The following is a 23385-nucleotide window of genomic DNA, read 5'->3' as shown; positions in this document are numbered from 1 at the left end:
TCGTTTGAATTCACTCAATTATGCACCAGTTCAACAGCAAAATAATGGTAATGACTGTGGCATTTTTGCCATTGCCTTTGCCTGCTTTCTTGCTAATGGTGGAGACCCTAGGCAGGTAACCTTTGATCCCTCAAGAATGCGTTCACATTTGGCTGAATGTCTGAGAAATGGGAAGATGAGCAATTTCTCAGTATTTTGGTAGTAACAGTGACAAACCTAGAGCAATACTTGTTTATTTATAGGATGCAAGAATTCAAAGGAACAAATTAATCATAGATCTAAGGGCTGGATGACCATATCTTTTGTGGTAAATAGGCCCAATAGAATTTCAGATTCTTCATATCACAGGGAAAAAAGGTGTTTGCTTCAGTGGTATATATGGGTAAATATTGGGAATTAATTAAATTTTTACCAGGATAGTCTAATGAAATTATGGCCCTATTTATTGGAAAGATGGAATCAATACCAAATTTGAACAATGGGATATCTGGTGCTGGTCCAACTGACATTGAGATAATTAAATACCAATATTTACCAGTGACATACCACTTGGGAAATTAGTTCTTTTTCTGTTTGCATGAGTTGTTTGATAGTATGCAAGTTTTTTTTTTTTTTTTTTTTTTTGGGGGGGGGGGAGGAGGGGGAGTTGTGGGGGTCTCCTTAAACATGACAGGGGTGCTTGTCCCATCCATAAACTGGGCAATAAATTACCCCCAAGTGCTATGCCTTTAGGGTGTTCAAATTCTTTTGTATTCCTGAGGGGGGTTCAGCTAGGGGATTTATTGATACTGACAGAGCTTCATAGTTTCACTCACAGTGCTGTCAAGAGTTACTAGATCCAAGATATTTCCTTTTTTAGGGAAAACTTAAATTTTTATTTCACATTTCTCGGGGTGCAAAATCACTTAGCCCCACCTATTTTTTGCCATCTCTCAGGGGCTGATTTCTGTTTTAAGACCCCCTCTAATTGTTATGGGAGTTTCCCTCCAGAAAATTAAATTAAAGCTTAGACAGGTGTCCAAGATGGTTAGTGAAGAAAAACAATTGCATTCTTTTCAGCCAAGATACTTTGTCAAATCATTATACTGCATTATGCTATTAAATGGTACACTTAACCAGTTATATTATGCCTAAATTTTTTACTATGCGTTTGTGCATGGGAGGGGGGCATTTTGATAACAGAGCTAATGAACATTTTCAAGAGAAAGAGGGAAAACAAAAAAAAAACAGATTTCAACTGAAAGAAGTTCATTACAAAGTTAGGCTTGGGTTCCTGGAAACTAGGATCACACATGCATGTTGTTCAACAGACATTCTATTCGGCTCCACTATTTCTGAACCATCCTTAGAAAGTAAAATACCTAGTCAAATGGGACTATAGGAGGGCATAAGTTAACAAGTGCTAAACACACCCTCAGAATTCGATCAATTAAAGGAACTTGAAAGTCTACTGTTCCACGGTGATTACTGGAAAGAAAATCTGTTGGAAGTATGCCTTCTAGGATGGTGTATTTGCGGCGGAGCAGCCCTATTACCCTCTCCACATGGATACGTACGTTGGCGATGCCTCTGGTCTCCTCAACATCAAGGGTCCAACTGTTTCAACCCTTTGTGAAGACAGGGATCACCAGCTTAGCATGCTTTGGACTGACACTTTCAGAAATGGTGAAACCCCTGTCGGCCATAACTAAATCTCCAGGCAGTAACTTCTCCAAGAAACCACAGTTCTCAGTGAGATGTTTGTTTGATGTGCGACCTCCCCATGCCTTAGACACATAACAAATTGTCCCTTGAGGTGTGATACCAATTAGTATTTTGATGGTATTGTGATGTTTATACGAAGAAAATGTTTGAGCTCTGGCAAGAAGATTAGAAGGCTATTCGATGAACACCTCAAAACAGTCAATGACTACTGTCACCTTGTTTCCAAATGAATATCTGAAACACATAGGCATAGTGTGCCACAGCTGGTGCCTCTCTGGCCAGTACACAAGTGGGGAGAGCCTAGCATCCATAATTCGAATCCAGGAAGAAAAAATCCTTGAAGCTGTACTAACAGAAATAGAAAAACGGTAGGCCAAGTCTTGAAATGGGACATGAAGCCGTAGCTTCATCAGAACAATTACAAACTCTTGAAATTTATCAAGAGTAAGGCTTTTCCTGTTCACAGAAGGTGCAACATGTTCAAATGTTTTCATCAGCACTTCGATGGACGGCAGCCCCGTATAAAACCGCACTTTGTTGTCGGTATCGAAGAAATCTCTTCAGGGTGCCTTATAGCCACAAAGTCTTTCAAATAAATACTCAAACTCTTCAGTTTGGGTCCCTTCACTGGCAGCAGTTGGTGCCACTTCGGGCTCTGTTTGTGTGGAGGAATGTGCAAACTCTTTAGTTTCGCACTTCGCTCCCTGCTCATCGCAAAAGTTATCTGTATCCATTCCATCAGTTAGCTGTTCCTCTGTAGTTTCTGATGTACTAGCCCCAGATTCAAAGTCTAAATCACAGATGCGATTACTGCGTTGTTCTAAAAGTTTTCTCTTCTTTGTAGCTTCTTGCTCTTGTTGTTCAATGGCGGCCTTCCGTCTCCTTTCAACTCTCTCATATCTTTCTACAGAAGCTTTAAAGTCCTTTGGACGTCGATATTCTTTCTTTCCTAAATTTAGGGAAGGTACCCAGTCTGGATTGAATTGATCGAAGTCCTTCGAAGGCTGTCCTTGGTGAAAATGACGACCGCAGACTCTTTCTGTCTCGAGGATATTCTTCCCTGCAGTGTCGCCACGACTTACTGCACTGATCCACTTTTCCATACGCTTTCTAGTCAGTTCCTCGTATTCTTCGCCTTGGTTAGTGATGATTTTGGGTATCCGAAAGAATCTAAGACCTTTATGTTTGCCACTTTTGGATCCACATCCCCACACAATGCATAAACCATAGTTAACTCTCATACGTTTCCTCACACTAGCTCCTCTTTTCGATCAATTTGTTTACTGTCGAGGGACACCAACATGGCGGATAGCAACCGTTGTCAAGTCACGTGGGTCAAGCCACGTGGGTCAAGCCACGTGGGTCAAGCCACGTGGGTCAAGCCACGTGGGTCAAGCCACGTGGGTCAAGCCACGTGGGTCACGTGGGTGAAAAGCAAGAATATCTTTGTTACATTTTAAACTTTGTAGACTAGAAACACAACATACTAAATAAATGTCAAAGTTGACCGCTGAATAAAATTTGCAGGCGCAATCTGATCAAAGATGGCGGATTGGACAGAGCTGAATAATGAATGCTCACGTCAGTTAGTATGCGGGCAACAACGCGGGCTCATGTGTTCTAGGTCTAAATTTAACGAAATTAGCGGAAAATAATAAGGGCTGACCTCTAAAACCGAGGAACTCTGTTTTCGTAGAAGGCATTTTCCTATTTCCAGAGGTTTTAAGGAGAAAATTAATTTTTGAAAATTTTTAGGGGGTGTACCAAGTTTTTGGAGGTTGTTCTGTAAAAGAAAAGCGGCAACGAAAACGACGCCTCGAAGCAACAGAATAAGAAATCGACCATGCGAACGACTCAAAATCCGTGTTTCCGCGGCAAAACCTAGCGCATGCGTATACGTTATTCAGCTCTGTCGGCGGATTGTCCTTTTGATCAATATCAGCTTTTAGGGCATCAAATTAGCTATTTGCCCCCAACACATAAGTCGATAAGTATCACATAAGTCAATAAGCATCACGCCTTAAAAGAACAATCATTTTGATGGATCTTTCCGAAAGCTCTGTCTGCGTTTAATATTTCAACAAGGCAACGAAGCAAATCAAATCTGGTACATTGTTGACATAATAGCTACTTATCTAACAAATGATATCAAGCCAAGAGTTGCAACTGAGGCACCACAGAGACATGTATGTACTATCAAGTTTCTTCCTAAATTTATTTGTCAGAAAGTTCGACTACATGCGCCCTTGATGTTCATCGTCAACCGCTGCGTTTCCTCCAGAATAATCTAAATATGGCTGCAAAAAAGGTTCTCAAAAAGGGCTCAACTTGCACCATTCAAAGATTCTCTCCTCGTTCATGTTTAAACGATACTCTCTGGGAAATTTCTTGTAAATTTCAAGTTATTTTAAGTTAGTAAAACAAAGATGTGGTGTACGGAATTTTGAGGATTAGACTAAAAAGCGGGAGGTAGATGTGGATTTCACGTCCGCACGGGTTATGAAATAGATTTCCCAAAAATTTTATTACCGATTTTGGAAGTCTGAGTGATGGCTTTCACTGCCCATACAAGAATAAATATATCTTATTAGAAGTTTTGTTGTGTAGTATCGCTGAGTATTTTTACGAGTTGTGCAGTAGGGCTCGTCAAAATACAAATAACGAGTAAAAATACTCAGTGATACTACACAACAAAACGTCTAATAAGTTATTTATTATCCAACACGCCAAACTGTTATTTCAGTGCGGATGAATTTCGCGGATATTAATTTACAAGGAGTGCGTGACAGAAGTATGCGAAGTGGAACGGAATTGGCGCTTTGTTGTGTTGCTGTTTCTATTTTCTTCATTACATGAAGAAATTTTCTGGTCGTCAAGCTGTTTTTCTTCGTTCGATTCATCTAATGAACTTGGATCTATATTTGCCAACCATTCTGACTCTTCGCCGTCGGAAATATGATTCAAATTGTCCACTATTTGTTTTTTTTTTCGCAACTACAATCCAATTCTTCGCTTGCGCGATGGGAGAAAACATGTTTAACCGGTACTCTACAATAGACGAGTACAAATACCGCGTGATATTTGTACTCGTCTATGGCGTTATTTGTACTCGTCTAGGTGTAGTTGGATAATAAATATCAGAAGTGGTTGATAATCGGAGATATTGAGATTTAAAATACCCTAATTTTTGGACTTTGTCAAAACCAGAAAAAGTCGTCTTTACTTAAGCGAGAGGTAAGGGAAGAAAGGAAAAGAAAAAGTTAAAACAATTCAATTTTCTTAAAGTCTGATAGATATAGAATACAACCCAGTTGATTGAATTTGCAGATGGACTTTCAGTTTGTCAGCAGCAATGCAAAGTTAGCTAATTAATTATGCAAAAAATGCAGAAAATGGGGGTTTTCCCAGGGGGACCCTATATCTCCAAGGGAATTAAATATTTTGACCAATTATTTTCACATAGTTGTTAACTCATGATACTAAGCATTTGTGCCAAGTTTGAGCCAAATCGGTGATTCGGGGTTTATCACTCCCTGTCCGGTTTTCTCGTGGACACGCTCTTAATGCTTCAGATTGTTTATCACGCGGTCATATGTGCCGCTATCTCGCATGGAGCACAGGTGTGTTGTCAACTTCCAAGGTAAAGGAAAAAAAACCAACTGTGTAAATGTAAGCACCTAGCTTTTGCCGGTTGATAGTGATAAGTTGTAGTTGGAGCTGTCAGTAGTCGAATGAAGTCAAACGTAGTTGAGGTTGAATTGGAGTAGGAGTGTAGAGTTTGAGTGAATCAGAGAAACTAGACGATGTAGCAGTAAGCATGATACATTACGAAAAGCTTTGTGCTTTGTGATCCAAGACTCTTCATGCCTTTCGCTCAACGAGTTTGCTTAAGGTAGTTTCCCCCTAGCGTCCTAACATTGTTTTATACTCTGATCGATTACAGTATTCATGTATTGGAGCGATTCTAAAATAGCACATAACGTTTTGAAAACCGTGTGTTTGGTCCACGCTTATCACGAGGCATTCGATGTGTTTTGGTGGTACAAATTGCAGACTTGCGTTGTGTAGTCTATAAAATGAAGAACGACTTTTTTGTGGCTCATGTGATCTGTTCTTGAATGTGTTATTTCTATCAGATCATCATTATTTTAAGTGTTTTAAAGATTTGCAGAAGACTTGAAGCATTTTGATGAACGTAAGTTTCACATCTGTGAGTTTATTCAGATTGTAGAGGTTATCAGTAACTTTAACTTTCAGTGTTTCAGATTGTTTATCACACGGTCATATGTGCCGCTATTTGTTAGATGTGGTGTCCACTTACAAGGTGAAGAAAAGAAGCAAATGAGAACAAAAGTACGGAACGTTTTTTTATATACATAAGTTGTAGGTGGAGTTATAGTCTAATTTTGGAGTTAGAGATGGAATTAACCAGGGGGAAAATACTGGAGACGTTCTAGCAACAAGGCATGATACATCAAGGGAGAAGCTCTTGTGATTGAAGACTCTGTCCCTTCCGCTTAGCAAGTTTGCTTAAGCTAGTTTCCCCCTACGGTATTAATGCACTGTATTCTGGATCGAAGCCTCCTTCTTCAAATCAAGTTGTTATGTTTTTCTTAATGAGACTGCCTTTTCACATCTGATGTTTTGACTAGAGAAAATGCTCTTGTTGATTACAGCTGAGTTTGGGCTATCTGTGCTTGCTGGTCCTTAGTAATTTTGTATTTACTTTTCATCAACGGGAAATCCCAGATGTACCGCTAAATCCAAAGGACTTACAGGAACAAACAGGATGGATGAAATATATCTCTATTAAAAAAAAAGATAAGCGAATGCATTTCAATCGAAAAAAATATTGACTCAGGTTTTAGATTCCATGATATACATTTTTCCTTTTGTTATCTATATTTGTGATCCATGATCTCAAAAGTTCGGATAATTTTGAACCTTGATCCGAAAGCTAGTCAGTGTGATGAGTGGTGTGTTTTGTTTTTTAAGGCTCCGGAAGTTTTTTTTTTGCTCGAACGTTTTAATCCTAGAAGTACAGAAGCTCACAAAATACATAGAAAAGTGGGTTGTTGAGAAATTAAACCGAAAACAGTTCATTCTTTGAGAATTTCCTGTGCCACGAAGTTATATAATTTATACTTTAGGTGTTGAAGAAAAAGTCATTCGAGAACTGGACTGGACGTAGGTCATATATATACGGGGGCCCAGAAGGCTCAATGCAAACAAAAAATAGACTGCAGCAAATAAAAAATATACTGCAGCAAATAAAAAATATACTGCAGCAACTAAAAAATATACTGCAGCAAATAAAAAAATAAAAACGCAAAGAAAAAAAGTACCAAACAACAACAAACATATGAAACATATGTATGAACTGCGGTTATGAAACGTATATGTGCACGATCCTTCGCAGTAAAGCACTATTTGAGCAATAGTGAAAATCAGACCTGGAAAAAATTTCAGGCCTGTACGGGATTCGAACCACTGACCTCTGCGATACTAGTGCAGCGCTCTACCAATTGAGCTAACAAGCCAACTGGGAGCAGGCCATCAAATTAATTCGACATAAACCCGTAGATGATAAATCAAACAACAACAAACATATGAAACATATGTATGAACTGCGGTTATGTTAGCTCACTTGGTAGAGCGCTGCACTAGTATCGCAGAGGTCAGTGGTTCGAATCCCGTACAGGCCTGAAATTTTTTTCAGGTCTGATTTTCACTATTGCTCAAAAAAAGTACCGCAGCAAACAAAAAATGCAACGCAAACAAAAAATACTGCAGCAAATAAAATATGCAACGCAAACAAAAAAAAAAAAAAGAAAACGCAAACAAAAAAAATTGGAACGCAACGCCAAGGAAGACTGGGTAATAGTTCTTAGTTTCCCGCCAACACTCGTTCCATCCTTTGCTTGTTTACCTTTCCGAAACCATGTTTTGCAGCGAACTGATAACAATACCACGCTGCTCCTTAAAAAAGTCGATAATAACTCTATTTTCATACCCTTGACGAAAGTAATCTTCTATAATCCTACGCAGATCGCTTTCGTCCAGAGCCAAAAGCGAGTTCCAGTTCATGCTGTTTTGGCGGTTTGATTGAGGAAATAACTGAAGTGATAGCATTAGTTTTACCACCTTTAGTGTTAATATCACAGATAACAATGATGTAATTTGAAAAACTGGCATGCGCAGGATAAAAGCGGGCAAGTCCTTAGATGTTCAAAGAGGGTAGTTTTCAAAAGAAACCTGGGGCTGTATCAGTAAGGGGTATTGCAAGATAATTGGTTTGATCACTTGATTTGATTGGCCACCGTAGAGAGTTTCTAAAGCTGATCCCCTCCCCCTTGCTTACAATAAAGGTCTACCAGAGTTCAGAACACAACGTTTTGCTGCATCAAATTTCTAGAGTGGAAACAAGAAAAGCAGGCCAGGCTTACCATTGACATTGTCAGGCTACAGTTAAATGTAAATGAAGTTAAGTCATCATCCCGGCGTTATGCTCGATACTTTGACTATAGCATTATGCCCAAAATTGCCGCCATGATTTATCTGACCCTAGGTAGCTGGTGTTCGTTAGAGAGGACAAGTTTTAATTTCTTTTTTAATTTTCACTGTGGCCTATGCCTTCTTTGGAATTAGAGAATTTTCTCTACGTGAAATATCTAGCGAATTTCTCAGCGTTACTCATTATTGGATTTAGCCGAGTAATAACTAAAGATTTGGCTGATACAACAACAAGTTACATGTATTCCATGGCAAATCGTCTTTCTAAACTTAGCATAGTGACCCCGCGCTTCTGTTCAAAATCTAGCCTCCAAGAGGTTGACAGCACACTTTATGTAAAGTTGACAAATTCTTTGAGGTAAGTTCCTATCAGTAAACGGAACAACCCATACATGTCACTTGATCTAGCCGGCTGGTCAATGAATAATGGCTGAAATATGACCAAGCTTTGTACCTGCAGGATGTTCGAGCACGATCAACTTGTATTTAAAAGAATTCTTTGATAATAACATTAATGACAATAATAGTGCTGTTAATGACAATGATGATAATAATATAATTGCTATTGGTATTTACCGAGACACTGGATAGCGTTTTAGGGCGCGCCCTGATTGACTACTCAAGTTCCGATTATGTTTTGATATTAACCTCTAGGAAACGCACACGAAATTTGCGCCCGAAAATATCATAACCGTTACAGGAATAAACGAGTTAAATTCATCTTTTTGTGCTATACTAAAATAACTTTTCAATTCTAGGGTGAATATTTACTCCACCCCTTCACAGCTCGTTAAACATCTACCACCTCCACTTTGAAAACTTGTAAATTATAGACTACGAGTAGTGCCTTCATCTCGGCGAAGTCTATCACGCGACTGAAAAGAGATCAGCAACCTTGTTAACTCTGTTAATAAAACGAAATTATCTTATATCTTATTCACGCGAAAAGTTGGGGACATGTTCAGAGAAAACATTTTCAGCGACATAAAGGAATATATTATTTACTTCGGGACTTCGATAATAGGAGAAAATCTTGAGAGCCAGGATGACGGAAAAAACAAAATGGAATAGTCTTCACCGTTCCTTGTATGAAAACGACAGGAGTAGTTAGGACTGGGCTCTAGAGACTTCCTCGATCATTATTCGGGATACTGATGACCATCCAGTGTAGGCATCACCCTGTGTCGTACCACTGGGACACTTTCCTACCCATAACCCCACAGTAACCCTACCTTGTGGGATGTTTTCACAGCATCCCTCAAATGATCTGTGATAATGCAGATTGGGATCACCAGATGGCCAATAGTTGTGTACAACAGCCTCAATTGTCATTGGTCCACTGCATTCATTTCCATTAAACTTGAAGAACCACTGGTTGCATTTATCTGAAGTGCCTCGGACTCTCATAATTCCCTGGAATGAGACTTTCATGGCTGTATCAGACTGCAGCTTGTTGAATGAGCAATCCTGGATCAAATGACAAGAAGACAGTATTAGTGCAAAAAATTTTTATAACAATGGTACACATTAGGGAAGAATTCAATGACTTTGTACTTTTTCTGCCTGCTATGAAGCACAGAATTGAATACAAATTAATTTTGTTAACTTCCATTTTAAAATTTTAAAAATGTTTATTTAATCCAACTCCCAAATTTTTTTATGGTATTTTTTATATATTTCTATACCTTGATCTTTCCACTATCTCTGTCATCATTCATATTTTTCCACACACACTGTTTCCAGTTGGTCTGTGAGACTGCACTATTCACACTTTCTCCTTTCTCTCCCTTAGGCCCCAGTCCTCCTTTCACACCCTTCATTCCTGGCGGTCCACCGCTGCCACGTGACCCTTCATTGCCTTTATTTCCTTTTATACCCATCATTCCAGGTGCACCATTTTTACCACTTGACCCTTCATTTCCTTTTTCTCCTCTTGTCCCTGTCATACCTCTCGGTCCCTTGACACCAGGCTCTCCCTTGGCTCCATCTTTTCCCTGTTGTCCTTGCAACCCCAGGGACCCAGGAATTCCCGGCATTCCTGGTATGCCATTGGATCCTGGAATCCCTGAAAATCCCCGAGCAAAGATGGATTTCTGGAAAGAAAAAAAGGTAATTGGATCGACGTGCTAGATTGAGTGTTGAGTTAGAAAAATACAAAGACTACGCTTTCATCCCTACAAACCTGTTTTGTGATCGCTCACTCATAAGGGGATTTTATAAAATAAAATCACAGAATAAAATAAAATACTTAATACTTAACACTGATCACTCTCACTTACACAATCATAAATTCTGGCAAAACAGTTTTTGCACTGAATGGAAAATCAACTGTGTGTTTGTAGAGGTCTAATTGTTGTTCGGCGCTATAAAAAAAGGGGTCATCACGTTTTCTAAGCTATTTCAGGTTCTTTTAAATTTGTCATCACATTTAATTCAAGGTGTCCTAACACCTCCCCTGTGAGTAAATACATTGGCAACCGCGTAGTGCAATTGCCTTGTGTGAAAGAGGCTTTCCCCCTACCTCCCCATGCTAAGTAGTACTAATGCGATCAGAACAAATGATTAAACTGAAGTCCACGCGGCCAACTTTCAAAATTTTAAGGTCGGATTTTCCGTTCCTTTCCGACCTCGATAGACCTTCTGGAGCTCAAAATGAAAAGTGAATATGCTATCGAATACTCTGTTCGAAAAATAATAGATATCAAAGTCTAAGAAGCGACGGAATAAGTTTCCGAGTCAACGACATTCCGATTCTTTGAAGCGATGCGAATTATGGCTATAAAGTGAAACCCGAACTATACTACTTTAAGTAAGGCCCAATGACAATTTGGCGTTTCCACAGCCCGGTAAATTAAATATCATCGTTACGCTATGGTATGTCCGTAAAATGCTGTTTGATCGAAGTTAATGTGTAAAATATAATTTCTCATTTCATCTTGTTTTTCTATGGGAACCAATTTTCCAGTAGATTTTCTTTTCAGTTTTGACCATAGGTAGCGCGATTAAACCAATTTACCCGTAAGTTATACGGCTAAACATCCCTTTCATCGTGGCTGATCTCTCTCGCGTGATCATTGCGGGAGACGAGTTTTTCCACCCGAACATGCACGACCATGGCTTATGCGCAGCTGGAGTGCGCAGTGGCAATAGCGGGCAAAATCCCCCATTCACAGAACAATTATTCAGCGAATAGGTTATATGGTAAACAGGAGCAATGAAAATTAAAGAAAGAGGTTTCACAGAAATATTACTTTACGTGCGTATATATGAAAAATGTAATTTAAAAAACTTTGAAACATTTTTTGGTATCTGTCACGATCCGACGCTCGTGAACGAGAGAACGCGTAGGAAAAAAAGCCCATGAAATGTTTAAATGAACATCAGGGCTAGTTTTGCACACAGACTGTAGTCAAATGACTGTCAAGACGATCTTTTCTGTATTGTTTCCTTCCATCGACGATCAATCTACGAAGATTGACCCCTGTTTAGTTTTCAATGGCAAGGCAAGTCACTGTGATAAAAATGTAAATGTTTATGAAATCATATCTTTCAACAAATGTTGTAAAACTAATGATTGATAAAGGATTTGTCTTGCACTTGGCTTGGCAGACATGAGTGGTAAAAGTCTTTTTTCAGTTTTTAAATTTGTTAGTTTTTAGAGTTCTAAAGTTGATTTGGTGGGAGATAGTAAGATTTTGGACCTCAAAGCCTTCGATTCTGACACCGCAGGCATTACTTTCTTAGAGGTGGGGATATGGGACCATGCTTCCCTATAAAATTTTTCAGAAAGCAGCGAGCATTAGAAACTTCGCCATTGTCCGATGGTTACTTTGCGCGAATGCTTTGTGTTGGCTGTAAAACATCTTCTTATGTATGTGCCTATTTATATCCTGCAGAACTTCGTTGAATGTTAACTGTCGGTTACCTTGCTAAAATAGGAATCTTAATCAGGAAGCGACGGACCTAAGTGATAAGAAAGTCAGAAACCACTTGAAATCACACGCTGTCACGAGTAAATAGCTTAACTCTGATATCCTTTCAGTTTAGCACGTACTGATAAATCTTTCATATAAATTCAGGGAAATTAATCAGAAGTAACTGGGCCACGTAATTTTCTTATTCTGATCAAACGTGACATATTGAGAAAGAATAGAAGTTTGATATGCATTGTGAAACATTTGTGAAACATACAACGTTGATATGCATTATAAACTAAATTCTTGTGGTTATTGTTGATCTGTTTTCGAATGTGATGTTTTTATGATTATCTTTATTTGACTTGTTTTATTTCCAAAAGACTTTAAGCCTTTTATCAGCGAAAGGTGCACATCTGTGAATGTTTTCTAATTAGGGAGGTTATCATTGATTTAAGGCTTTGGTGCTTTAGATGTTTATCACACGGTCATATTTGCCGCTATCTCACAGAGAGCACAGGTGTGGTGTCACTGACTCCTAAGGTTAATAAAACAACCAAATGAGAAAATGGGCACGTAGCATTTGCTTGATAGTCATCAGTTGAAGCCGGAGTTGTGGTCGAAAGTAGTTGAAGTTGGAGTTCAGCAGAGTTAGAGTGATCTTTAATGAGGATGTCCACGCATACAAACATGATTTTCAGGGAGGTCCTAACCAAATGTCAAAAAATATAAATAAATAATAAGGATATCTAATATTATATATAAAAGATTGTAAAATATGACAAAGATATATGCGAAATAGAAAAATATAATGTTAAGAAAAAATCTTAATTGATTTCTTAAAGGCAATGAGGTTATCAGCGTTTCTGGTTTTCAAGTGATGGTGTTCCAGTCCTTTCCACAGTGTGGGACAGTTTTGGAGTTAATCAAGAGAAGATACTGTAGAAGTTGTAGCAGCAAGGCATGCCGGATACATTAAAGAAGAAGCTTTTATGATCCAAGAGTCTCGGTATCTTCCTTTAAGTGAGTTTGCTCAAGCAAGTTTCTGCCCCCCTAAAGTGAGTTTGCTCAAGCCAGTCCCCCCCTAATCAAGTCCCAACCCTGACATTCCTTTGTCCTTTGGGCGATAACGGTGTCCATGTATTGTTTGTTTGATGCAAGCCGATCACTAGGCAATGTGATGGATTTTTATCTTTAAACTTGTTGATGTGTTTTAACGCTACAAATCGGAGACTTGCGTTGAGTAGTTTAAATCAAGAGTGAGTATTTTTGTGGTTCCCGTTGATCTGTTCTCGAATGTATTTTTTCATGTGTTTTATTTCTATGAGACTTATTAAAGTCAATATCTATGGGGATTTTTCTGATTACGGAGGTTATAACTAACTAAAGATTGTGTTGACACGGTCCTATGAACCGTTATCTCGCACAACACAGATGTGGTGTCAACTTCCAAAGTTAAGAAAACAATCAAATGAGAATGTAAGTGCGTATGTTTTTGTGGCTATTGTCTCCTTTAGGCGGCGAAGCCACATATGTGTCTCACTTGTCACCACTGTATCGAATCGATCAGGGTTTTTGATCATAAGACGTGAAAATTTATCCGTTTCGACGGCTTTGGATCCGGCTTTCAGTTTCGATAATTTTTTTTTTTTTTTTTTTTGCGGTTTTGGGCAATTTTATGTTTATTGTACGATAATTTGGTAATATCAGCTAAATTGAAATTGTAAATTGGCCACCATCTTTACGATGGCCAATTTACAATTTCAACTTAGTTGATACAGAGTTAATTACCAAATTACCTTGTTACCCCCACCGACGCAGCACCACAGTCTCTTTAGAACTCACCTCCCTTATTGTTTATTGTACGGTTTTGCGGTTTTAAGAAACCCAAATGCCGCTTTTCTTTAAAGACTAATTAATGAAAACTTCGTTTCTTTGGACACAGTTCAGACCAATGAATGATCCCATAATGTAGTAGCTTGAGTTTTGGTATAAAAAAGTTGTTTTTAGAGTTTTAAGAGTTAGATTTGGAGTAAATCATAGAGAAAATTACGTAGACGTTGTAGTAGCAAGCATAATATATTAAGGAAGAAGCCTGTGTGATCCAAGACTCTCGGTACCTTCCGCTTACGCGCCGATCAAGTGATGGAAACTGTAGGAGAAGATAATTAGTTTTAAACTAATCAAAATAATGGGGGATTTCGTTTATCTATTACGTAATCAAACAATCTGTATGCGGCACGTGTTTTCACCCATGTATGGCCTCGTTCCATGTGCCTGTGATACAACGTTATTAATGTCTTTTTGTTCAAATATGCGAGGAGCTGTAAGTAGGATTTAAGAAAAGCGTTGTAACATAATCGTTAACTCAAGTGAATAAACCGTGACCTAAAAAGGAAGCATACTACAGCTTGTTCACGTTTTCGACATAGCTTCAACATCCCCCTACCCAGAAAACTTATGGAATTTTACCGTCGTCCATGCCCGGGAAGGGAAATCTGAACCTTGCCTGGCTGGGGTGGGGAATTTGAACCAGAAGCATCAAGTATTTCCAGCGGATTTATAAAATATGGTGGGGTGATAAGTAAACAGTTCATTTTAGCAAGCGAATGGCTAATAAGAATTGGTCTACAAGGTCTGGGTTTTAAAGCTTGGTCAATGTGTAGAGAGTAGTAGTCGCTGATTTTTCCTCTTATAAAAACATTGGGTGCGGCATGTGAACATAATTTTTGCTAAGGGGGTCGGGAATTTGAACAAATCAATCTTCCAAAGTTCAAATTCCCGGGGAGTTGTTGAAGCATCGAATTAATTGATGTATTTGCGAGATACTCCAAATAGTTTCCCCTAACATCTCAATATCCTCTGTCCTTTGGTCGATTACGGTAATCGTGTACGTTGAATCAATTCTGAAATAGCGCAAAACTTTTCAAACACCTTCTTTTCGATGCACGCTGATCACGAGGCGGTGTGATAAACTTTCATCTTCAAAATCTGTTGACGTGTTTTAAAGGTACAAATTGCAGACTTCTTTTGAGTAGTTTATTAAACTAAGAATAATATTTTTGTGGTTCTTGTTGATCCATTCTTGAATGTGATGTTTCTATAATTATCACTATTTTAAGTGTTTATTTTTAAAAGACTTGAAACATTTTTATCAGCGCTAGGTTCACATTAATAAATGTGTTCTAATTATGGAGGTTATCGTTGATTTAAGCCTTTTATCAAAATGCTTCAAATTGCTTATCACAGGTCAAATGTGCCGCTATCTTGCGTGGAGCACAGGTATAGTGTCAACTTTGAAGGTAAGAAAACACCACCAGGTGAGAATATAAGCACGTAAATACCTTTTTGTTGATAGCAATTCAGTAGTCTTAGCTGGAGTTGTAGTCTAAAGAAGTTGTTTTACGATTTAGATTCAGAGTTGAATTAATCAGAGAGGAAATGTTGTAGTCCTGATACATAAAAGAAGGAGGCTTTCGGATCCGAGACCGGCTTGATATCTATATCTTATTAACCAAGCGCGAGGGCCGTACCGGGAGAATATTGGCCCGAGGTCTTGACAGTACGGACCGAGCGCAGCGAGGTCCGTACAAAAAAAAATGAGGGCCGCTATTCTTCCAGTACGGTCCCGAGCAAGCTTGCTGTTTGATTACACGACTTATTGATTACACGACTTATTATACTGTCGTTACTACGTACGAAACGTATGTACACCTTCTGGCTGCACACGTATACTTATTTTACTGGCTCCGGCTCCAAAGTTAGGTATTGGCTGTTACCACAAGAGTGTACAATCCTTTCCGACCGCTCAGTTTCTGGGTGTGTCCTTTGCACTCAGTATTCCGCCTTTACCTTAAGCATGATATTACGTCTGGCGCTATTTCACAGTGACTTTTAAGTTCATAACCGTCGCTACGAAGTGCATTATTTCCAGTGCTGCCCCTTTGCGATTCAATGTTAATCTTTATTTTACCGTATTCTCGTTTCTGATCAAAGAAATTTTCTTGATAAGCTATGCCACCCAGGAAGCGCGCACATTCCTATCAATCCAACACGCAAAGGAAGAAGCGTACACATTCCGATCAGTCCAACACGCAAAGGACGACGCGTGCACATTCTGATGAGTCCAACACGCAAAGACGAACGAAACGCACGCGAGGTTCCGACCTTTCTGAGGTTTCTCCAGACGTGGCTGTTGCCACTCAGACCCGGAGCAATGACCACAACCAGAACTTGATCTCCGTTGATCTGCGAGCTCTGTCCACCTCCATCACGACGACCATTTCACAGGCGATACAACAAGCGTTGGGAACCGGAGGGACCCACAGCACAGACCCACAAGACCCCAGAGCACCTTCAATTCTTCCCGTTAAAAGTGATGGGGAGCGTTCCTCCAGCGGGGCCATTCAAGGGGAAATCACCGCTGTCAGTCAACGTCGACAAATTCAAGGAACTGTGTCCGGGAGTGCACGAATTTCCCACGAAAGTGCCCGAGAGCCTTCTGCCGGAGAGTTGGTCACTAATTTGAGGGCTCTGCTTGAGTCGTCACTATCGTCCGCTACCCGGAAAATGTATCAGAGAGCGTGGGTAGTCTTTAACGATTTTTACAGCCATTATTTCAATTCAGCTTTCCCCTCTCTCCCCTTGAATTGCACTTCCCTGGCCCTTTTCATTTCCTATCTAAACGCACGAAAATTGGCACCCGCCACAGTAACGTCTTATCTCTCCGCTATTAGTTATGTGCACAAAGTAGCCGGTGTACACGATCCTACCAAAACATTCGTCATTCAAAAACTTTTGAGGGCTATTAGTCGCTCGAAGTCGGCCGATATTTGGCTGCCCATTACACGATCTGTTCTCCATCAACTGGTTCGTTCCTTGCACCATACCAACTCTTCGGCCTCTCAGCACACTACGTTTTCCACTATGTTTTTATTAGCCTTTTATGGGTTTTTGCGCGTCGGAGAGCTAGCGACCAAAAGCCGTGATTGTTCTAGTAGCGCTGTCCAGTACTGCATCATCAGCTTTCTTGCGAGTTCAGCCGCCATCTGCAGGGTCAAGATCACACTCACTCGCTTTAAACATAACACAGACAACCGGCCCTACGATATCATTATTGCACGCGAAGATTCCCTTCCATTCTGTCCGGTCAAATCGCTCCTCTCCGACGCTCAAATCCGGGCTCTTAGTCGCTGGAAGTCCGACGCGTTGAAGCTCTACATCAGGTCGGGCACTTTACATGCCAACTAATTTCGTATTTGGGGATGAATGAATCATGATGTAGTTCAGACATGAGCTGCTACGCTCTTCGTGTTCTTGCCTGCGGTGCATTCGCCTTAGCGTAATTTATCAATTGTACGGCTGTCCATTCCTAGTTTGCTAATTTTCGTTCGCCTCTTCCTTTTAGAATAATTTATCCTTTCATGCTCGACAAGCTGACATTTAATACTAGATTGCGTCCTGGATGAATCGACTCAAGGATTGGGCTGTCGGTTCATTCTCGACTGCTTAACGACTACAGACATTTTATTCGGTTACGTTGTCTGTGTCTGGATAATGATACGCTTTCCAGACTGCTTTCATCATTAGTATGTTACTCGGGCTGTGCCCGCTTCCGCTCATCTCATTTACACAGCTTTATCGTTTTCATGTGGAAGGTAACGATGGTCAGTCATGGGCTCGCATCGTTACTGTTCTATTAGGTTTGTTCTATTAGGTTTGTTACCGTTGCTCTCCAAGCACTGCGGTCGTCTTGGTGGGGTTGCCACATTCTTGTGGCGGTGGCCGATATTTAACCCCACCTTTGCGTGATGTTTATTATATCAATGTTCTTGATGTGGGGTGAAATAAAAGCGTCACCATTGTGGCCAATTTATACCACATTAGCAGTTATTTTTATATCCCGTCATTCTCGTCAGCAAACTAGCGCGACGGCACGCAGAGCTTCGGTCCCGTTTTAGGGAGATACGCGGGTTTCGTGATAAAAAAATATTGACTCAGGTTTTAGATTCCATGATATACATTTTTCCTATTGTTATCCATATTTGTGATCCATGATCTCAAAAGCTCGGATAATTTTGAACCTTGATCCGAAAGCTAGTCAGTGTGATGAGTGGTGTGTTTTGTTTTTTAAAGCTTCGGAAGTTTTTTTTTTTGCTCGAATGTTTTAATGCTAGAAGTACAGAAGCTCACGGAGTACACAGAAAAGTTGGTTGTTAAGAAATTAAACCGAAAACAGTTCATTCTTTGAGAATTTCCTGTGCCACGAAGTTATATAATTTAGGTGTTGAAGAAAAATTCATTCGAGAACTGGACTGGACGAAGGTCATATACCCTGTTTAAGTACTGAGGAACCCAGTTTAGAGCAGCGTGTTAAACCAGGAGCCCAATGGGCACCTGGTTAAACTACATGGACCTTGCTCATCCACTAGCGAAACAGATAGCACGAGTATTACAAACGATGAACTTTTATAATCAGTTTTACAAAGTGAAAGTAGTGTGAGTGAAATGTTAAATTAGTTCAATCAATCAATCATCAATCAATCAATCAATCAATCATTTATTTTGACACGTTACGTCAAAGAGCTAAAAAAAACTCGTTCAAAATATGAACGTGTAAGTTTAACCTGGAATATTCTTGGATTGCGATGTAAATAAAAATGTTTACTGGAAAGGGTGATAATGATAACTGTAACCCTGGAAGTGAATAAACACGTCATACATGGGTTCACTTACCTTATGCATAATTAAAGAGTTTGATTGGTTTTCATAATTACCACTGTAAAGTTCACATCTGTGGAGGTTTTCTGGTTACGCTGCTGCAGATTGTTTATCGCACGGTCATATGTGCCGCTATCACAGAGCACGGGTGTGGTGTCAACTTCCAAGGTTGAGAAAACAACTAAAGGAGGATATAAGCACATAGCTTTCGGTTAATAGTGATTAGTTGTAGTCTAAAGTAGTTAAAGTTGAGGTTAGGTTAGAGTTGGAGTTAATTAGGGAGAAAATACTGTCGACGTTGCAGTAGCCAGGCATGATACATCAAAGAAGAAGCTTTTGTCATCTAAGCCTTGGTGTAGAGGTGGCAGGGCGTTTAGCAACGTGGGGGAGGGGGGTATCTTTCACACTGCCACAGGCACATTCCTACTCATTTTCAAAGCGCCCTATAGCTTTTCTCGGCTCTCGAAGTAAACAATAAAGCGAAATATTTTTGCTATATGATAAATCCTTTATTACCCAAGCATGTTCGGTCAAGATGGCTGGATATTGGCCGGGTTCTTTTTTCGCGTTTTTATGGACCTCGACTTTGTCTCCGTCCAAAGAAATGCGAAAAATAACTCCGCTAATTTCCAGCCATCTTAACCGAACAAGCTTGATTAATAACGCCTAGTTATATGCGTAAGGCAAGAAACTTTGAACTGTTCATATTCTCCTACGTAAGGTTAACATCTGTGATTGTTTTTTGACCGTGGAGTTTATCACTGATTTAAGCCTCTGATGCGGTAGATTGTTTATCACACGGTCATATATTCCACTATCTCGCAAAAATCACAGGTGTGGTGTCAACCTTCAAAGTTAAGAGAACACAAGCAAGTGAGAATATAAGCGTCTAGCTTTCGATTGATAGTGATAAGTTGTATTTGGAGTTATCATGAAGTCAAAAGTCAGGGGTTGAAGTTGAATTGGAGTAAGACTTTAGAGTTTGAATTAATCAGCGAGAGAAACCAGACGTTGCAGCAGCTAGGTATGATACATTAAAGAAAAATCTTTGATCTATGTGATCCAAGGCTCTTCGCGCCTTCCGCTTGACGAGTTTGCTTAAGGTACTTTCTTACTAGCGTCCCAACATTGTTTTGAACTGCAGTCGATTATAGTGTTCACGTATTCAAGACAGATTCTAAAATAGCACATCCTAAAATCTTTCAGCTTCGCATTCGATTTCGCTCCCAAATTTCCTATAGATATGCTGTCCAGTTTAACGGAAATTTTGGCAGTTGAACTGCGGAGCTGTTCAAAAAATGTTTTACAACATATTATTTTGACAAGCACGATCCTGATATAAGGATTTGTGAAAAAAAATCACGAGACTAAATACTTTGGAAATTGTAAGCGATATTTTCGCATTTAAGCGATATTTTCGCATCAAAACACCAAATTTTTGTTCTAAGTGGGAGGGGGCTACAGCCCCCATCGTCCCTTCCTGCTCCAGCGCTTATGTGGTGCCTTGCACTCAGCGTGCTTGTTCAGGCGTGCTTGTTCAGGCGTGCTTGTTTCCCTCCTAAGGTCCTAATAAGTTGGCTTGCTGAGTATCTAATAAACACTGGAAGAATAACCGGTTTGATTGAGGAGATAACTGAAGTTTTACCACCTTCAGCGTTAATATCACAGATAACAGTGCTGTAATTTGAAAAACCGGCATGCGCAGGATAAAAGCGGGCAAGTCCTTAGATGTTGAAAGAGGGTAGTTTTCTGAAGAAACCTGGGGCTGTATCAGTAAGGGGGTATTGCAAGATAATTGGTTTGATCAGTTGATTTGATTGGCCATCGTAGAGAGTTTCTAAAGCTGATCCCCTCCCCCTTGCTAACAATAAAGGTCTACCAGAGTTCAGAACACAACGTTTTACTGCATCAAATTTCTAGAGTGGAAACAAGAAAAGCAGACCAGGCTTACCATTGACATTCTCAGGCTACAGTTAACTGTAAATGAAGTTAAGTCATCATCCCGGCGTTAAGCTCGATACTTTGACCATTGCATTATGCCCAAAATTGCCGCCATGATTTATCTGACCCTAGCTAGCTAGTGTTCATTAGAGAGGACAAGTTTTAATTTCTTTGTTAATTTTCATTGTGGCCTTGGCCTTCTTTGGAATTAGAGAAGTTTTCTCTACGTGAAATATCTAGGGAATTTCTCAGCGTTACGAAAGTGTTGGATTTAGCCGAGTAATAACTACAGATTTGGCTGATACAAGAAGTTACATGTATTCCATGGTCAACTCGTCTTTCTAAACTTAGCATAGTGCCCTCGCGCTTCTGTTCAAAATCTAGCCTCCAAGAGGTTGATAGCACACTTTATGTTAAGTTTGACAAATTCTTTGAGGTAAGTTCCTATCAGTAAACGGAACCACCAATACATGTCACTTGATCTAGCCGGTCGGTCAATGAATAATGGCTGAAATATGACCAAGCTTTGTACCTGCAGGATGTTCGAGCACGATTAACTTTTATTTAAAACAATTCTTTAATAATAACATTAATGACAATAATAGTAATGTTAATGACAATGGTGATAATAATATAATTGCTATTGGTATTTACCGAGACTAGCGTTTAGGGCGCGCTCTGATTGACTACTCAGGTTCCGATTATTTTTTGATATTCACCTCTTGGAAACGCACACGAAATTTGCGCCCGAAAATATCGTAACCGTTGCAGGAATAAACGAGTTAAATTCATCTTTTTGTGCTATACTAAAATAACTTTTCAATTCTAGGGTGGATATCTACTCCACCCCTTCACTGCTCGTTAAACATCTACCACCTCCACTTTGGTGAAAACTTGTAAATTATAGACTACGAGTAGTCCCTCCATCTCGGTGAAGTCTAGCACGCGACTGAAAAGAGATCAGCAACCTTGTTAACTCTGTTAATAAAACGAAATTACGTCATCTCATTCACGCAAGAAGTAGGGGAAATGTTCAGAGAAAACATTTTCAGCGACATAAAAGAATATATTATTTACTTTGGGACCTCGATAATAGGAGAAAATCTTGAGATCGAGCTAGGATGACGGAAAAAACAAAATGGAATAGTCTTCACCGTTCCTTGTCTGAAAACGACAGGAGAAATTAGGACTGGGCTCTAGAGACTTCCTCGATCATTATTCGGGATACTGATCCCCATCCAGTGGCGGCATCACCCTGTGTATGACCACTGGGACACTTTCCTACCCATAACTCCACAGTAACCCTGCCTTGTGGGATGTTTTCACAGTATCCCTCAAATGATCTGTGGTGAAGCAGATTGGGATTACCAGATGGCCAATCGTTGTACACAGCAGCCTCAATTGTCAATGGTCCACTGCATTCATTTCCATTAAACTTGAAGAACCACCGGTTGCATTTATATGAAGTGCCATAGACTCCCATATTTCCCTGGAATGAGACTTTAATGGCTGTATCAGACTGCAGCTTGTTGAATAAGCAATCCTGGAACAAATGGCAAGAAGACAGTATCAGTGCAAAAAACTTTTATAATAATGGTACACATTAGGGAAGAATTGAATGACCTTGTACTTTTCCTGGCTGCTATGAAGCGCAGAATTGAATAAAAATTAATTTTGTTAATTTCCATTTCAAAATTATAAAAATGTTTATTTAATCCAACTCCTAAATTTTTTTATGGTATTTTTTAGATGTTTGTATACCTTGATCTTTCCACTATCTCTGCCATCTTCTTTTTTCCACACACACTGTTTCCAGTTGGTCTGTGACACTGCACCATTCGCAATTTCTCCTTTCTCTCCCTTAGGCCCCAGTCCTCCTTTCACACCCTTCATTCCTGGCGGTCCACCGCTGCCACGTGACCCTTCATTGCCTTTATCTCCTTTTATTCCCATCATTCCAGGTGCACCATTTTTACCACGTGACCCTTGATTTCCTTTTTCTCCTCTTGTCCCTTTCATGCCTCTCGGTCCCTTGACACCAGGCTCTCCCTTGGCTCCATCTTTTCCCTGTTGTCCTTGCAACCCCGGGGACCCAGGAATTCCCGGCATTCCTGGTATGCCATTGGATCCTGGAATCCCTGAAAATCCCCGAGCAAAGATGGATTTCTGGAAAGAAAAAAAGGCAACTGTATCGACGTGCTAGATTGAGTGTTGAGTTAGAAAAATACAAAGACTACGCTTTCATCCCTATAAACCTGTTTCGTGATTGCTCACTCATCAGGGGATTTTATAAAATAAAATCATAGAATAAAATAAAATACTTAATACTTAATACTGATCACTCTCACTTACACAATCATAAATTCTGGCAAAACAGTTTTTGCACTGAATGGAAAATTAACTGTGTGTTTGTAGAGGTCAAACTGTTGTTCGGTGCCATAAAAAAAGGGGTCATCACACGTTTTCTAAGCTATTTCAGGTTTTTTTTAATTTGTCATCACATTTTATTCAAGGTGTCCTAACACCTCCCCTGTGAGTAAACACATTGGCAACCGCGTAGTGCGATTGCCTTGTGTGAGAGAGGCTTTTCCCC

The 23385-nt window shown here is 39.7% G+C and overlaps 2 protein-coding genes and 1 pseudogene across 3 annotated transcripts in view; all 3 read right to left on the bottom strand.

The window, feature by feature from the left end:
- LOC148730522 (uncharacterized) overlaps nt 1-18875 on the bottom strand; it is a 31479-nt pseudogene extending 12604 nt beyond the window's left edge.
- LOC148730523 (uncharacterized) lies at nt 1599-2989 on the bottom strand. Its single transcript, XM_088761309.1, has one exon. The coding sequence runs from the start codon at nt 2943-2945 to the stop codon at nt 2265-2267; it is 681 nt and encodes a 226-aa protein (XP_088617435.1). The 5' UTR covers nt 2946-2989; the 3' UTR covers nt 1599-2264.
- Nucleotides 18876-21334: 2459 nt separating the features above from the next.
- The window catches only part of LOC148730518 (uncharacterized), a 52448-nt gene continuing 50397 nt past the window's right edge, over nt 21335-23385 (bottom strand). For both annotated transcript variants that reach the window (XM_088761300.1, XM_088761301.1), the window contains exons 2-3: nt 22554-22958; nt 21335-22335 (exon numbers count right to left, since the gene is read on the bottom strand). In XM_088761300.1, coding sequence (XP_088617426.1) covers nt 21976-22335; nt 22554-22958 — 765 coding nt within the window. In that variant the 3' untranslated portion in view covers nt 21335-21975. The remainder of the gene's footprint in view (nt 22336-22553; nt 22959-23385) is intronic.

Source organism: Stylophora pistillata, chromosome 5 (assembly GCF_964205215.1).
Source record: "Stylophora pistillata chromosome 5, jaStyPist1.2, whole genome shotgun sequence".
Taxonomy (NCBI): domain Eukaryota; kingdom Metazoa; phylum Cnidaria; class Anthozoa; order Scleractinia; family Pocilloporidae; genus Stylophora; species Stylophora pistillata.
Note: the sequence above shows the minus strand (reverse complement) of the source record. Positions and strands in the feature narration are given on the sequence as shown.

Coding starts and splice junctions, on each gene's coding strand:
- LOC148730523 (XM_088761309.1), bottom strand. CDS start 2,945: ATGAGAGTTAACTATGGTTTATGCATTGTGTGGGGATGTGGATCCAAA.